The sequence below is a fragment of the Macaca mulatta genome, chromosome 8 (assembly GCF_049350105.2).
Source record: "Macaca mulatta isolate MMU2019108-1 chromosome 8, T2T-MMU8v2.0, whole genome shotgun sequence".
Lineage (NCBI taxonomy): Eukaryota > Metazoa > Chordata > Mammalia > Primates > Cercopithecidae > Macaca > Macaca mulatta.
The window spans coordinates 133,739,092-133,755,433 of NC_133413.1; the positions used below are offsets into that span (position 1 = coordinate 133,739,092).

Consider the following 16,342-nt stretch of genomic DNA (forward strand, 5'->3'; position numbering starts at 1 on the left):
TAATTTATAATAAACCAACAAAAATGAGAATGTGTATCTCCAGAAATATAGGCATATTTAAATGTCCTCAGTGACTGGCACTGCTTTATGCATTACATAAGACAGTATCTACTAATTAAGGTATCGAATTTACTGGGTTTTAGAAGGCTTTAAAAACAATATCCAGATAAATCAACAACAAAAATACAGCTCAACTTTGAACTGCATTAAAATCCAGAGTCTCTCATTTTAGATGACCATTCCTTATTCCTCTCAAAAGGTTTCCAACAGAAGCTATTTTACAAACTAATTATTAGAATGTCTTCTCCCCACTCTCCCCAAAAGCAAGTATGCATGGAAGTGCATGCGTTTAACCTTAAGAAATGTATTTTTGGTATCATTAATATAAAATTATAATATTTATATTTATAAAATTGCATATAAAAAGTATCAATAGAATATAACCTAAACACAATTTTAGAAAGATATCAACAGCTTGCAAATATAAAAACTTTGTGCTATTAAAAGGTGTTTAACAAGGTAGTTATTAATACATTTGTTGTGTATATAATTACAAAAGTAAACCAAGAAATATTTAAAATCTTTATTAACCCAAATTAGAATTATAAAAATGTTTGTCTCAAAAACAATAACTGTGATACTCAAGTACAGAATTGTGGTGCAGCCAGAAGTTGTTCAAGAGCCCTCCCGCAAATCATGACTTGCACTCTGGCTTTTAAGTGAAGACAAGGGAATCTCAAGGCAGATGGCAGGAGGGCATTAAAGAAAACAAAGATGACAAAAAAGATGGGAAGGACACAATGGTTAAGTAAGTTTCTTGTCTGATACAATAAACTATTTTTAGGAAGGATAAAATTAAAAGTGCTTAATACCAACAAAATTTAACGCTGCTAATTACTCTTAAGTGCCATAAAACATTAGTTAACAAAATAACTTTATTAAGAGTTGGCCAAACTTCAACTATTATTACTATTACTACAGGATCTTGTTCTAGCCAAGTTCCAATATTTATCAGTTATCTTACACATGACATTTATCTTAATATGTACATAAATAGGAAAGTTTAAATACTTTTATTTTACTATTTTAATCTTTTCCTTAAAGATGCAGGGTTTCATACTACATCAATTAGGCGGACATGACAAAAATGACTTAAATAGGAACTGAATATAAAGAATACTCAATACCATGACATCATCATCTGGAACAACTGAAGTTTTCTACCTCTTGCTCCATTTTCTAGATAAAGGGGAGGAAGAGCAAACAGTAAGTTTCAATATGGAATAAGCTAAAGAAACATTTCATTACTGTTTTTTTTCAGTAAACAACCTTAAGAATATTAATATTCATGTATATATTTGATAGTGAAAATAAACATTCAGTTCAGTATTTAAGACTGCCACATAAACTGATTTTACCTATAGGACTTCATTATTTAAATAACTTTGAAATGAGTCTGGGGTGCATTCATCTTATGTTAAATTCAAATAGTATTAATCAAGGTACTGATGTAGTTAAAGAGTTTAGTATTTTACACTTTGTAGGTATTAATATTATATATATTATACTACATAGTATACTTTAGTAGGTATACTAAATACTATATATATACTAATGGGTATCATTTTTATATTCTGTAGTTACCAATAATATGCATAGGTAAGTAATATCTTTTTTTTTTTTAAATTTAGCACTCTATCTGGTGAAATGATCTGTTATTAAAAATAATAAGGCCAGGCATGGTGGCTCCTGCCTGTTAATGCCAACACTTTGGGAGGCTGAGGCGGGAGGACTGCTTGAAGCTAGGAATTTGGGACCATCCTAGGCAACATAGCAAAATCTCTATCTTTATAAGAAATTTAAAAATTAGCCCAGTGTGGTAGCGCTTGCCTATAATCTCAGCTACTTGGAAAGCTGAGGCAGGATTGCCTGAGCTCAGGAGTTCCAGGTTATAGTGAGCTATGTTCTTGCCACTGCACTCCAGCCTGGGTGACAGAGAAAGATCCTGTCTCAAAAATAAATAATGCTATAATTAACACTCTAATACCTACCATAAAGGAAGATTAAGTACATAAGTCTTTTTTTTTAAAGACAGAGTCTTACTCTGTTGTCCAGGCTGGAGTGCAGTGGCTTGATCTTGGCTCACTGCAACCTCTGCCTCCCAGGTTCAAGTGATTCTCATGCCTCAGCCACCCAAGTAGCTAGGACTATAGGTGCACGCCACCACATCTGGCTAATTTTTGTTGTTTTAGTAGATGGGGTTTCACCATGTTGGCCAGGCTAGTCTTGAACTCTTGGGCTCAAGCAATCCACTTGCCTTGACTTCCCAAAGTGCTGGGATTACAGGCATGAGCCACTGTGCCTGGCTGACAAGTCTTAAAAGAAGCTATTATTTTTCATTAATACACACACACAAAAAGGGTATCATAATTTATGTTCCACTATTTATTAAAGACACAAACTACTGGCTGGGTGTAGTGGCTGATGTTTGTAATTCCAGTACTTTGGGAGGCTGAGGCGGGTGGATGGCTTGAGCTCAGGAGCTCAAGATCAGAGTGGGCTACACAGCAAAACCTCATCTCTACAAAAAACACAAAAATTAGCTGGGCATGATGGCAGGCACCTGTGGTCCCAGCTACTTAGGAGGCTGAGGCAGGAGGATCGCGTGAACCCGGGAGGTGGAGGTTGCAGTGAGTTGAGATCACACCACTGCACTCCAGCCTGGGAGACAGAGACCCTATCTCCAAATAAATAAACAAATACACAAACTAAGTCCTAGATTGGAAAAATACTAAACTCACTTGCATTTAGAAATAATTCATAATCCACATATTAAAAATGATCTTGGGCCAGGCGCGGTGGCTCAAGCCTGTAATCCCAGCACTTTGGGAGGCCGAGACAGGTGGATCACAAGGTCAGGAGATCGAGACCAGCCTGGCTAATACGGTAAAACCCCGTCTCTACTAAAAAAATACAAAAAACTAGCCGGGTGAGGTGGCGGGCGCCTGTAGTCCCAGCTACTCGGGAGGCTGAGGCAGGAGAATGGCGTAGACCCGGGAGGCGGAGCTTGCAGTGAGCTGAGATGCGGCCACTGCACTCCAGCCTGGGCGACAGAGCGAGACTCTGTCTCAAAAAAAAAAAAAAAAAAAAAAAAAAAAAAAAGATCTTTATGGAATGGGACATCAATTTTGGAAACAGAAAGATGATCTTTAAGTTCTTACAATCAGTTTCTTATGCAGATTAAATAAAGCCTCAACAATCCTACATAAGTGATATATTAATGTGACCATAAGAGCATTTGTAAAAAGTTTCCACTCAAGAGTTTACCTGAATAAGTGATGTTTTATCATAGTCCTTGCGATGCTGATAAATACATTGGCTGATTACTGCATACAAATTTTCCAACTGAAATATGTTGTAGTTTCGACTTTTTTTAACAACAGTCTTCAAAAGATTCTAAAAGAAAATATGAGTGTCAATATGTGTGAGAGAGAAACTTCCTCAGACAAGATATTTAATTTAGAAGGTTTGGGGAATTATTAAAAGCCTGACAGAGGGCAGACCAAGTCATCTGATGACACAGGGCAGCCTCTGGCAGTGGCTCTGACATTTAAATGTACTTAAGTCTATCTATAATCCTGGCCTTGACCTTGAGTAACTCCTATTCTAAAAACTAGAGCTGAGGGGATTGCCAATTCTAAGTCTAGCCATAAGCATCTACAAATTAAAAACTAACCTCAATTTAGATTAACAGGAGAAAAGCAAAGCTTTTTTGCAGGAGATTTTATGATAGTATAAGTACATTTTAACTAATTTTATTATGTGAAACTAAAAAAGATACTACATAAATGGTGAACTACCTCACCACTTCAGGGTTCTTATATAAAAAGGATTTTCCATCTGCTAAGTGTTTTTTTCTCATGACTAAAATGGTGGACTTACTGGATTTCTGTAATTCTTCAAGTCTGGTCCTACCAGAATATGCTGCCATTACCTCATAATTAACAAAAACACACCATTATAGTTAAGTAACAACTAACTAAAATGGCTACAGGTAATGGTCATAAAAACAATGTATGGGACCAATAATTTAGATCAGCATGTTAAAAACTGCAATTTAATACATTAAATAGTCACCTCCAACTACATATTTTATGCAAATTATTCTATACCAAGTATATCTTCTGATAAAAGGCCATTATTTATTGCATGCCTAATGGATATACTGTACTATTACATAGTCTATTTTGATGGGTTATATTATCAGAAAAAGTAAAAATTGAAATAGTCTCAGTAATGAATTGACTCTGAATGACATACATGTATACTGAGCAGAACAAAGCTGTAAAATTTATAACAATTAAGTAGAATAATAATTGCTACTCTTAACCCCAAACAACATAACATAGTGAACTTACACACAAATTCCTGTTTCAGCACTAGGAATACCATTTTACTGTCATGAGATTTATATGGACTTTCAGTTCCACACATACTTTTTAATAGAGTTTTTCAGAAAGACTGCAGTTTTTTTAGAGAAACTACTCCAGGAATATTGCTGCTTCCTTCTCTAAGAAGTGTAGACATTGAGTTCTTATTAGCTCTGCTACATTCAAGAGAAAGGCTTTCCTAAGTTCATTAGTACTAACAGGTTCACTTTGTACTTAAACAGGGCAGATTTCCCTCTAAAATGCCAAAACTCTTATCTGTATTACAAATAATGTATCTTTGATAAATGTATAATGTTCTCAGACTTGAAATGTGGCCAAAATAAAACAGGTAAATTGGAATTGAGATGCAGAATGTTTTTACTTTTGAAGGAAAAGGGCAAGAAATCAATCTTATTTCAAATATGTTAAGGCAACTGTAACACATCCAAGTTGTTGGTTGAGGAGATAAGACTGTTGTTTAGGTGTGTCAGGGTGTGGAGATCCAGATGTAGGATCACCATTACAGAGGTGATGGCTATTCCAAAAGTAAAGAGTAACAGAGCAAATGATCAGAAAAACCCTGAGACGCTTACAAAAGTAGTTGAAGGCAAGGATGATTTAAGGACACAATAGTTAAGGAAGAAGAGTTATCTATAGTGTCAACTGTTACAGATATGGCAAGAAGAGTTCAGTTTAACAAAGGCAAGTATTATTAGCTATTAGGAGGTCATTTTATTACAGTGCTTAGGTTGAAAATTGAATTTAGGGGAATAGGCAGGGGAAAAGAATGAGCAACAGGTAACATGGCAGCTATAAGAATCACTTAGCTATTTTATTTTCCCTTTGATTCCTACCACGGATCCTTGGATATAATTCTTAATTTTGGGCCAGGCATGGTGGCTCATGCCTATAATCCTAGCACTTTGGGAGGCTGAGGTGGGAGGATTACTTGAGCTCAGGAGTTCAAGACCAAACTGGGCAACATAGTGAGACTTTGTCTATTTTTTTTTTTTTAAGAAATAAAAATCTATTTTATATTTAAAAATAATAGTAATAATTCTTTTCTTTTTTAGATAGAGTTCTGCTCTTGTCACCCAGGCTGGAGTGCAGTGGCACGATCTTGGCTCACTGCAACCTCCGCCTCCGGTTTCAAGTGATTCTCCTGCCTCAGCCTCCCCAGTAGCTGGCAATACAGGTGCCCACCACCACACTCAACTAATTTTTAATTTTATTTTATCTATTATTTATTTGCTCATTTTGAGACAGAGTCTCACTCTGTCACCCAGGCTGGAGTGCAGTGGTGCGATCTCGGCTCACTGCAAGCTCCACCTCCTGGGTTCACGCCATTCTCCTGCCTCAGCCTCCTGAGTAACTGGGACTACAGGCGCCTGCCACCATGCCCAGCTAATTTTGTTTTTGTACTTTTAGTAGAGATGGGGTTTCACTGTGTTAGCCAGGATAGTCTCAATCTCCTGACCTTGTGATCTGCCCGCCTCAGCCTCCCAAAGTGCTGGGATTGCAGGCATGAGTCACTGCACCCAGCCTAATTTTTTATTTTTAGTAAAAACAGGGTTTCGCACTGTTGGCCAGGCTGGTCTCGAACTCCTGACCTCAGGTGATCTGCCCACCTTGGCCTCCCAAAATGCTGGGGTTACAGGTGTGAGCCACTGTGCCTGACCTATTCTTAATTTGGAACAGGGGAAGGAGAAGAACAGTAAAGGGAAGTTTGGAGGAAAAAACGTTTTACTTTTTCATGTAAATCCCATGTAGCCAGAATGCTACTAGTCACAAGCCAGTGTTTGGGGATTACTAATCTGCAGAGTAAAAGCATTATGATTTCAATTTACATACTTTTAATCGCTCATGATCCACAACAAGTGAGGGTGTCGGTTGAGAAAGAATTGCCAAAGCCTTTTCAACACTGATGAGCTGCTGCTGTTCTACCTGGGAACGTCTAGCTCGAGTCATTCGCAGAACACACATTTCTAGAATGAAAAATCAAATAATTATTATTTGGTCCATAGATATGATGCCTAAAATAATAGTAATAGGCAGATTAAACAGGGCATGTTTACTAAGGACATAAACAGCAATTCTGGCTTATTAACTCATTCTGTTTTAAGATTGAGATACCGCCACTCATACACTCAAAAATTAAGGACAGTTTGAGACATATGTTTCATACTGAGTATTTCAAGGGGATTCTCAACAGGTTAGAATGTCTTCTACTTGGGCACAAGACACACAGAACTGAAAAGCTAGAAGGGACCTCAATAATCTAGAACAGGGGTTGTAAAATGCCATCCATGGTCAAAATCTGGCCTATCACTGTAAATTAAGTTTTATTAGAACACAGCCTGCCTGTAATTCCAGCACTTTGGGAGGCTGAGGCAGGTGAATCCCTTGAGTCCAGGAGTTCAAGACCAGCCTGGGCAACATGGAAAAACCCCGTCTCTTTAAAAAAATAAAAAAAATTAGCTGCGCATGGTGGTACATGCCTATAGTCCCAGCTGCTTGGGCGGCTGAGGTTGGAGGATTGTTTGAGCCCAAGAGGCAGAAGTTGCAGTGAGCAGAGATCATGCCACTGAAATCCAGCCTGGATGACAGAGGAAGACTCTGTCTCAAAACAAACAAACAAACCCAGCCACATCAATTTTATCTACTGTCAATGTAGTTTTCCCAGCAGGGTTGAGTAGTTGTCACAGAGACCAAGATTGTATGGGCCCCTGTGTAGGCTAAAGTATTTAACTATCTGGTATTTGGTTCTTTAAATAAGAAGTCTGCTGATCTATGACTTAGAACAATACACTCAACGATAAATGAGAAAAATAAGGCCAGAAGAGGGGAAGAGACTTTTCTTTCTTTTTTTTTGTTTTTGAGATGCAGTCTTTTTGTCACCCAGGTTGGAGTGCAGTGGCATGATCTCGGCTCATTGCAACCTCTGCCTCCGCCTCCTGGGTTCAAGCAATTCTCCTGCCTCAGCCTCCGGTGCAGCTGGAACTACAGGCGTGTACTACCACGCCCAGCTAATTTTTGTATTTTTAGTAGAGACGGGGTTTCACCACATTGGCCAGGCTAGTCTCGAACTCCTGACCTCGTGATCCACCCACCTCAGCCTCCCAAAGGGCTGGGATTACAGGTGTGAGCTACCATGCCCGGCTGTGAAAAGACTTTTCTAAGGATATACATCTAATTGTTGTGAAAGCCAGGATAAGAACCCAGATTTCTTGATATCTAAGCAAGTACCTGTACCGCTAAATAGTATTCTTGTTAAAAAGAAAACGATACAAGAAAAATAAAACAAATCTGATTCAAACCAAAACATATTATACAGCCAGAAGATTAACATTTAAAATATTCACACTAGAAAGTATAGCCTAGACTACTATTGCTAATTACTCAAATACACTTAGAACTCATGTCAAAGAAGCCCTTGCAAAAGGCTTGCATTCAGTGTATCAGCCACTGGAAAAAAAAAAAAAAATCCATTAACTTAGTCAATGCTTATTTTTGACCAAAATAAATTTCTGGCCCCATTATCCACAATTTTGCTTTGTATGATTAAATAATGTTTGGCTTTTCTAAAATCCAAACAAACCTACTGTCAAGGGTTCCAGAAGATTCAAATGAGGACAATTCTAAATAGAAAATTTGCGGAGCAGGGTCCGTGGAATAAATATAAAAAATCTTGAACTTAACCTACAATAAGGGACAGAAAAATGATCAGGGTGGGTAAGAGTTGTTCATGCCACTCAGCAAGAATCATAGCAGACTCTTATTTTGCTTAAAAATGAAAGGGTATCATATGCTTTAGTTTGTTACATTTAATCTTCAAAATATCTCATTACCAAGCAACTGTCTATCTGCCCCAGTTTTGCAGATGAGCAAACAGACTAACAAGTTAAGTATCTTGCCAAAGGTCACAAGCTACTAAGTAGTGAATTGGAGGCTCAAATCTAGGTCTGTTTGATGCCACAGCTTGTAACTATCCTTACTAGCTCAATAGTAAACATACTGCTATTGTTTTCTAATTAACTAACATCTGCGCTCTGAAAGGCAAGCAAAAAGCAATAAACTAGGATGCAATTTGTTGTTTAGAAACTTTGAAATATCTTTTAAAATTAGTAAATTATTTTAATTGAAAAAGACGTACCTTTTCCTTCATTTTCATCAGAAATATGTATTATCTGAGAGCTAGAAGCATCTCCATTGCAAGCAGTCTTCTCTCTCCTTAATTCTGTACATGCTGTAGTCTTCCTAGAGTCTTCAAGCTCATTCTCGATATTACAAGTATTTGAATTATTTCTCAATTCCAGTTTGCTTTCAGAGGCATTTTGCTGCTTTTCGTTTTCTTCCACTGAAGACTCTCCTGTGTTTCCGGTCTCATTATGATCTACACTTGTGTCTTGAGTTTCCTCTGTGTCACTCTCAATTTTGTGATCCATGGCATTCTGGCTATCATCCTTTGCCTGTGAAATCTTCCTTCGCTTTTTTATGGTGCCTAAGTACCATTTTGACTTTTTGCGAATTTTCCTCTTCAACTGAGCTTCAAGAAATTTAAAGAAAAATGATGAAAGAACATTCAACCATTTTCTAAAATTTGAAGAGTGAAAAACCCTGATATATGAAAGGATAGTGAGAAACCACAGTAGTTTTGTATGGTTAAAATACAGAAACAAGAATAGAGCATACTGTGAGAAGGTGGAGGAAGTGGGTAAGGCCCAGATCATAAAATGGTAAAAATTATTTTATCTTGAATACTTTTAATCTTGAATAATTTTAAGGAGGGTACTGACATGATCTGTCTGATGAATATTTTGCAAACATTACTTTGGCAGCAGTATGAGAAATGGACTGGAAGAAGGGCCAAACTTGAAATAGGCTACACTTATTGAGTGAGCATTTATCATATACTAGAAACTATCTTACTACATTGCCTAGACTGGAGTGCAATGGCTATACACAAGCACAGTCATGGCGCACTACAACCCCAAACTCCTGGGTTCAAGTGATCCTCCTACCTCAGCCACCTGAGTAGCTACAACTACAGGCGTATCCCACTGCATCAAGCATATACTAGGAATTCTTCTAAGTCCCTTATGTATGCTTACTCATTAAAATTTCACTTTAACCCGGCCAGGCATGGCGGCTCATGCCTGTAATCCCAGCACTTTGGGAGGCTGAGGCGGGCGGCTCACGAGGTCAGGAGATCGAGACCATCCTGGCTAACACGGTGAAACCCCATCGCTACTAAAAATACAAAAAAATTTGCTGGGCATGGTAGCGGACGCCTGTAGTCCCAGCTACTCGCAGGAGAATGGTGTGAACCCGGGAAGCAGAGCTTGCAGCGAGTCGAGATCATGTCACTGCACTCCAGCCTGGGCAACAGAGCGAGACTCCGTCTCAAAAACAAATACAAAAATTTCACTTTAACCCAATGAAGTTTGCTACCATTATCATCGTCAGTTTACAGATGAAGAAACTAAGGTACAGAGAGGTTAAATATTCTGTCTAGACTAGATGCAATATAACCACACAGCAGGCAATATAACCACACAGCAGAAGTCCTGGAAAGAAGTGGTAAAACTTTTAGGTAGTAGAAATGACAAAGGACAATTAAAGATTGCCTTTCTCCCCAGTGGTTTTTTTCTTTTATTTCTTTCTTTCTTCTTTTGAGACAGGGTCTTGCTCTGTCACCCAGGCTGGAGTGCTGTGGCATAATCAATAGTTCACTGCAGCCTTGAACTCCTGGGCTTAAGCAATCATCCTGCCTCAGTCTCCCAAGAAGGTAGGGCTACAAATGTGTGCCACCATGCCTGGCTAGTGTTTTGTTTGGTTTTATAGAGATGGGGTCTTGCTCTGTTGCCCAGGCTGGTCTTAAACTCCTGGCCTCAAGCAATCCTACCACCTTGGCCTCCCAAAGTGCTGGGATTGCAGACACAAGCCACAGTGCCTGGCCTCTGTCCAGTGATTTTCTTAATGGTGTCTGGGAGCTTGTCTGCTGCCTCTTGGTTGTCAGAAGCTGCTTCTCTTGTTATCTTGATTTCTCTTTTTTTTTTTTTTTTTTGAGATGGAGTCTCACTCTGTCCCCCAGGCTGGAGTGCTGTGGTGCAATCTCGGCTCACTGCAAGCTCCAGCTCTGGGGTTCACGCCCTTCTTCTGCCTCAGCCTCCCAAGTAGCTGTACTATAGGTGCCCACCACCATGCCTGGCTAATTTTTTGTATTTTTAGTAGTGATGGGGTTTCACCGTGTTAGCCAGGATAGTCTCGATCACCTGACCTCGTGATCCGCCCACCTTGGCCTCCCAAACTGCTGGGATTACAGGCGTGAGCCACTGCGCCTGGACCTATCTTGATATTTTTAAAGCCAAACCTTTCTAAAATTATCAAACTATCTTTTGCTGGCATTAAATTCCTTCTGCTTTGTCATATAATGACTTCATTTTTTCTAGAATTGTATTAGAATCTAGAATTGTACTACAATACATTTTTCTAGAAATGTATTAGTATGGCTTTCTTATAGCAATCTTGCATCCGGATAAAAGCTGCATTTTCAATATCAGACAAAAGGTATTTCACAAAAAGTACAAAGTTTTTGCATCTGCTAGTGTAGCTGCAACAACAGCTTCACAAATTTCCTTCTTTTCTTTCTTTATTTTTTGAGACAGTCTTGCTCTATTGCCCAGGCTGGAAGGCAGTGGCATGATCTCAGCTCACTGCAACCTCTGCCCCCGCCGGGTTCAAGCAATTCTCTTGCCTTAGTCCCCTGAGGAGCTGAGATTCCAGGAGGAGCTGGGATTACAACAGGTGTGCACGACCATGCCCAGCTAGTTGTTGTATTTTTAGTAGAGACGGGGTTTCACCATGTTGGTCAGGCTGGTCTTGAGCTCCTGACCTCAGGCGATCTGCCCACCTTGACCTCCCAAAGTGCTGGGATTACACGTGTGAGCCACTGCGCCCAGTATTCTTTTCTTTCTTTTGAGACAAGGGTCTGGCTTCGTTAGCCAGGCTGCAGTGCAGTGATGCAATCTGGCTCACTGCAAACTCCACCTCCTGGGTTCAAGTGATTCTTATGCCTTAGCCTCCCCAGTGGCTGGGATTACAGGCACTCTCTACCACACCTGGCTGATTTTTTAAATTTGTAGTAGAGACGGGGTTTCACCATGTTGACCAGGCTTGTCTCAAATTCTTGACCTCAAGTGATCCACCCGCCTCAGCCTCCCAAAGTGCTGGGTTTACAGGCGTGAGCCACCACGCCTGGCTCTTTATTATTATTATTGTTTTCAATGGTCCTTACACTGGATTCATTTGTCTTGAAAGGGCAGGATACTACAGCTGCAGACCTCAATCTATGGCACGTATCAAGCAATTCAACTTTATCTTAGAAGGTTATGACTTTCTCTGCTTCTTGGGAGCACTTCCAGCATTACTAGTGGCACCTCCTATGTGTCCTGTGGTGTTATTCAAGGTTTTTTGTACTATGCTAAACACAATAAAAAATAAAAAATACTTGAGAACTGCAAATCACTTTCTACTGCAATAAGCAATTTACTAGAGAGGTCAATTGCTCACTGCATCACACATCATTTTAAGCAGATATTCACGAAACTTGAGCTCACCACAACAGCAACAGGAGGTGGCTCCGAAATTATGGTAGTACAGTTATGTACTACAGTTAATTTTATGCAGTTGTGATTTATTTATTTCTTGTTTTTTTGAGATGGAGTCTCGCTCTGTTGCTCAGGCAGGAGTGCAGTGGCGCGATCTCGGCTCACTGCAAGCTCCACCTCCCGGGTTCACGCCATTCTCCTGCCTCAGCCTCCCAAGTAGCTGGGACTACAGGCGCCCGCCACCATGCCTGGCTAATTTTTTGGATTTTTAGTAGAGATGGGGTTTCACTGTGTTAGCCAGGATGGTCTTGATCTCCTGACCTCGTGATCTGCCTGCCTTGGCCTCCCAAAGTGCTGGGATTACAGGCGTGAGCCACTGCCCCCGACCTAGTTGTCATTTAATACTGAATCTTTATATTTGTTTACATTTCTCTTGACCGCAAATGGTGCTATGTACGATCTGTGTTTGTGTGTTAAGTTTTGATAAATCTTAACTTTTTAAAATAGACTTGTGTATATTTTATAGTGGTAAGTGATAAAATAGACTACTGTCTATACATATTGTATGCATCTGTGACATACCTAATTTTTTCACTATTTCTAGGCTATGCAATTCAATCTGCAAGTTTTTTCAAACTGTTGCAAAGTCCAAAAAAATTTCCAAGATATTTATTGAAAAAAATCCACACATATGTGGACCTGTGCACCTCAAACTCGTTATTATTCAAGGGTCAATTGTACTCAGAACATAAACATCAAATGAATATCCATCCACAAACAGAAGAAACTCACATAATCGGCACCCAGATTGAGAAACAGAATATATACTAACATTCCAAATCACCCTTATTCTAATTCTAGTCATAATATCCTAAAAGGTAAACAATATCCTGATTTATAACAGCATGGATTAGTTTTGCCCATTTTTGACTTCATACATAAAAATTTTAAATATATATTTTAAAATTTATGTCACATGTGAATATATCTAGGATTCACTCAACATTGGGAGGTTCATCTATGCTGTTGTATGTAGTTGACGTTTAAGGATTCTCATTGTATAATAATTCATATCTTTCCATTCTACTGGTAATGGGCATTTGAGCTACTCCCAGTGTTGAACCATGACTTTTAATGGCAAAACTGCAACCACTTTTGTACCAATCTAATATTATGAATATTGCTTCTTTGAATATTCTTGTACATGTTTTTTGGTGGATACAAAATATGTAATCCTATTGGGTAATCTATCAAACGATTGTTTTAAGGGAGCCAATTTCCATGTCATTAATTTCCACACATATATATCCTTGCTTAAAGTTGATTTGACTGTCAGCATTCTGGTACTGAAGGCCTCTTGCTAATTTTCTTCTCTCCTCTTTCCTTTCCTAGCTGCCTCCTCCCATTTCTTCAAAAGAAGGGTTTACTCTTTCTCTATCTCAAATCAATTACCCGAGGATGGACAAACTTGCAATAGAAGGTTCTAACCCCAGCAAACACCGCTAACCCTAACCTTAACACGCACACAGAGATCTAACAAGGTAGTGAGGAATGGCCGGACGCGGTGGCTCATGCCTGTAATCCAAGCACTTTGGGAGGCTGAGGCAGGCAGATCATGAGATCAGGAGATCGAGACCATCCTGGCTAACACGGTGAAAACCCATCTAAAAAAAAAAAATTAGCCAGGCTTAGTGGCAGGCACCTATAGTCGCAGCTACTTGGGAGGCTGACGCAGGAGAATGGCATGAACCTGGGACGCAGCGGTTACAGTGAGCCGAGATTGCGCCACCGCACTACAGCCTGAGTGACAGAGCGAGACTCTGTCTCAAAAAAAAAAAAAAAAAAAAAGTAGTGAGGAATTACAATGCCAAAATCTGGGAAAACAAATGAATAACAGAGGCTAAGAAGCTGAGCAGAGTCTGACAATGGGGCTTAAAGAACAAAAATTGGAATTAAAAGTCTGCCAAGGAGGGCAGGCCTCAGAAAACCCTACAGGCTTTGAATTGGTAATCTCTGGAGTTACCTCTTAAGAATAACGGGGGAGTAGGAAATAGACCAGAATTTACAGACATCAGTTTCAAATCCAGTCAGTCCACAATTAGATGGTGGCTTTTGGGTTGCAAGTGGTACATTATAAACTTGGATTTATTTCAAGAATGCAAAGTTGTCTTAATAGTAAGAAAATCAATGTAATTCATTGCTTTAACACAAATAAAGGAAAATAAAGGAGAAAGTGAATGGCATTAGTAAAGAATAAAGTTATAATTTCATAAACAAAAACTACTTGAGTACTTACCAGGAGTGCTGCAAGCCATGGGAGTACTTGGTGTCTTTAGCTTTTCATTCTGCTCTGGGTCTGATCTTTTGTCACCAGCAAGAGTGGAATTTTGCTTTGGCATCACATGGTAGTAAGACGGGGCATATTTGGAGGAGCTACAACCTTATAAACAGATATGTGGGATGTCAAAAGGATTTCCAGATTTCAAAATTACATGAAGGATTAACTAAAAGTACAAAATACATCTGAAGCATCCTTTTCAGATGCTTCTGAAATTCATATATTCTGAAATTCATTCATAATATTAGGTTGGTACAAATCAACCAAATCACTTTCCTACCTCTTTTCTTTCTAGATTCCTGAATTTCTTCACAGAGCTGCTCAAAGTCTTCATCAAGTTCTTCTTTAATTATGGCATAGGCAGTATCTCTTAAAGCACAGGCTCTATGCCTAATAAGACGATCTATGAAGTGAATAAAAATAATTTTTAATTTCCCCCTTTCAATAATATAACAAAAATAAACTCAGCATATTGGTCTAAGATAGTAGTAGCTCTTACAATTCCTTTTTGTCCTATTCTGTTTCTGGTGCTAATCTAATGTTCTGGACATCTGATTCAATACGGCAGACTAAACCCAAACAATTTTACTCTCTGTCCTGTTTAGATCCCTTTGAAATATCGGGGGAAAAAAAAAATCAATAGCAAGAAATCAAACAATAACAAAAATTAAAAGAGAAGGCTATCAGTGTCATCAGTGAACAAGGAATGTGAAAGAATTTTGCAAGAGGTATATAGAGGTTGTTATTGTATTGACAAAGAAACTAGACAAAGACAATGAAAAAACAACCCTCCACAGGAAACACTGGGAAAATCCTAAGCTCAGAGTATGAATACTACAAACTGGAATATGATCTGAGGCAGAAGACGGAATAAGTGAATGCAGGATTGCTTGAGCCACATCAATACTCCTCAAAGGACAAGAGTCTGCAAAATTCACTCCCAGGTTATACAGTATATTACATGCAGAATGTTGAAGTGGGCTTTCTAAAATGGCATTTGGGCCTGAAGAAAGTCAGGGCAAGGTCTAAGTAGTGATTCCTGAACCCAGCAGCATCAGTGTCACAGGGAAACTCATTGGAAATGCAAATTCTCAGGGTCCACACCTACAGAATCAGAAACCCTACAGATGGGGTCCAGTGATCTGTATTTTATGAAGTCCTTTAGGAGACTGTGATGTCCACTAACATTTGACACCACTAGCCTGAAGTAATTTTAGACTGCCACAATAGACAGAAAGGGAGCAGCAGCAGCAGCATGACTGCAATGCAACAGTGAAAGCCCTCTGCCTCCAGGGTACCTCGTTCCTTCTTCCTACATACAATGGAGTGTTCTCATCTTGTTAGTCTGTTTCCCACTGGTTAACTCTAGAACTCTGAACTACAGGGATATGCCTAGGGAAGGTGAGCTAGAGGACTGGGAGGGAAAGAATAGTAAGCTTTTCAATTGTTGAAAACATTTTCAGTAGTTTCCTATACTAATCAATCTATCTAACAAGAACCACCAATTTAAAAACAGAAAGCCAATGTACTGGAGGGGAAATTAATACAGAAAACAACTATTTTTAAAATGTATTTTTTTATCCACTGGTGAGAGTTAAAGAACTCTGCATCCGTAAGAACAGGAAGCGATCAAAAAATTAAATAAGCACCCAAGAAAGAACATTTCTTGGAAATGGACAAGCTGCAGAACAAACACATCATTAAAAATCCTTTATACATTTTCTTTTTAAAAATTTGTAAAAATTTATGGGGTGCAAGTGTAATTCTGTTACAGGCACAGACTACACATGAAGTCAGGGCTTTGGGGGTATCCACCACCCAAATAACATACATTGCACCCATTAAATTTTATATTAATAGAGGGGATAGGTGAGAGCAGAAGGGGTATATGCATAGAAAAAGTTCTGGAAAGATATCCTCAAACAGTGTCTGCCTTTGGAGAAAGGAAATGGAGGACTGGATTT

The 16,342-nt window shown here is 38.9% G+C and overlaps 1 protein-coding gene across 3 annotated transcripts in view; it reads right to left on the reverse strand.

The window, feature by feature from the left end:
* Window positions 1-569: 569 nt before the first annotated feature.
* ATAD2 (ATPase family AAA domain containing 2) overlaps window positions 570-16,342 on the reverse strand; it is a 98,567-nt gene continuing 82,794 nt past the window's right edge. For all 3 annotated transcript variants that reach the window (XM_028852900.2, XM_077944007.1, XM_002808487.4), the window contains 6 exons: window positions 14,659-14,781; window positions 14,337-14,480; window positions 8,584-8,976; window positions 6,282-6,415; window positions 3,328-3,456; window positions 570-1,239 (listed from right to left, as the gene is read on the reverse strand). In XM_028852900.2, the coding sequence (XP_028708733.1) occupies window positions 1,198-1,239; window positions 3,328-3,456; window positions 6,282-6,415; window positions 8,584-8,976; window positions 14,337-14,480; window positions 14,659-14,781 (965 nt within the window). In that variant the 3' untranslated portion in view covers window positions 570-1,197. The remainder of the gene's footprint in view (window positions 1,240-3,327; window positions 3,457-6,281; window positions 6,416-8,583; window positions 8,977-14,336; window positions 14,481-14,658; window positions 14,782-16,342) is intronic.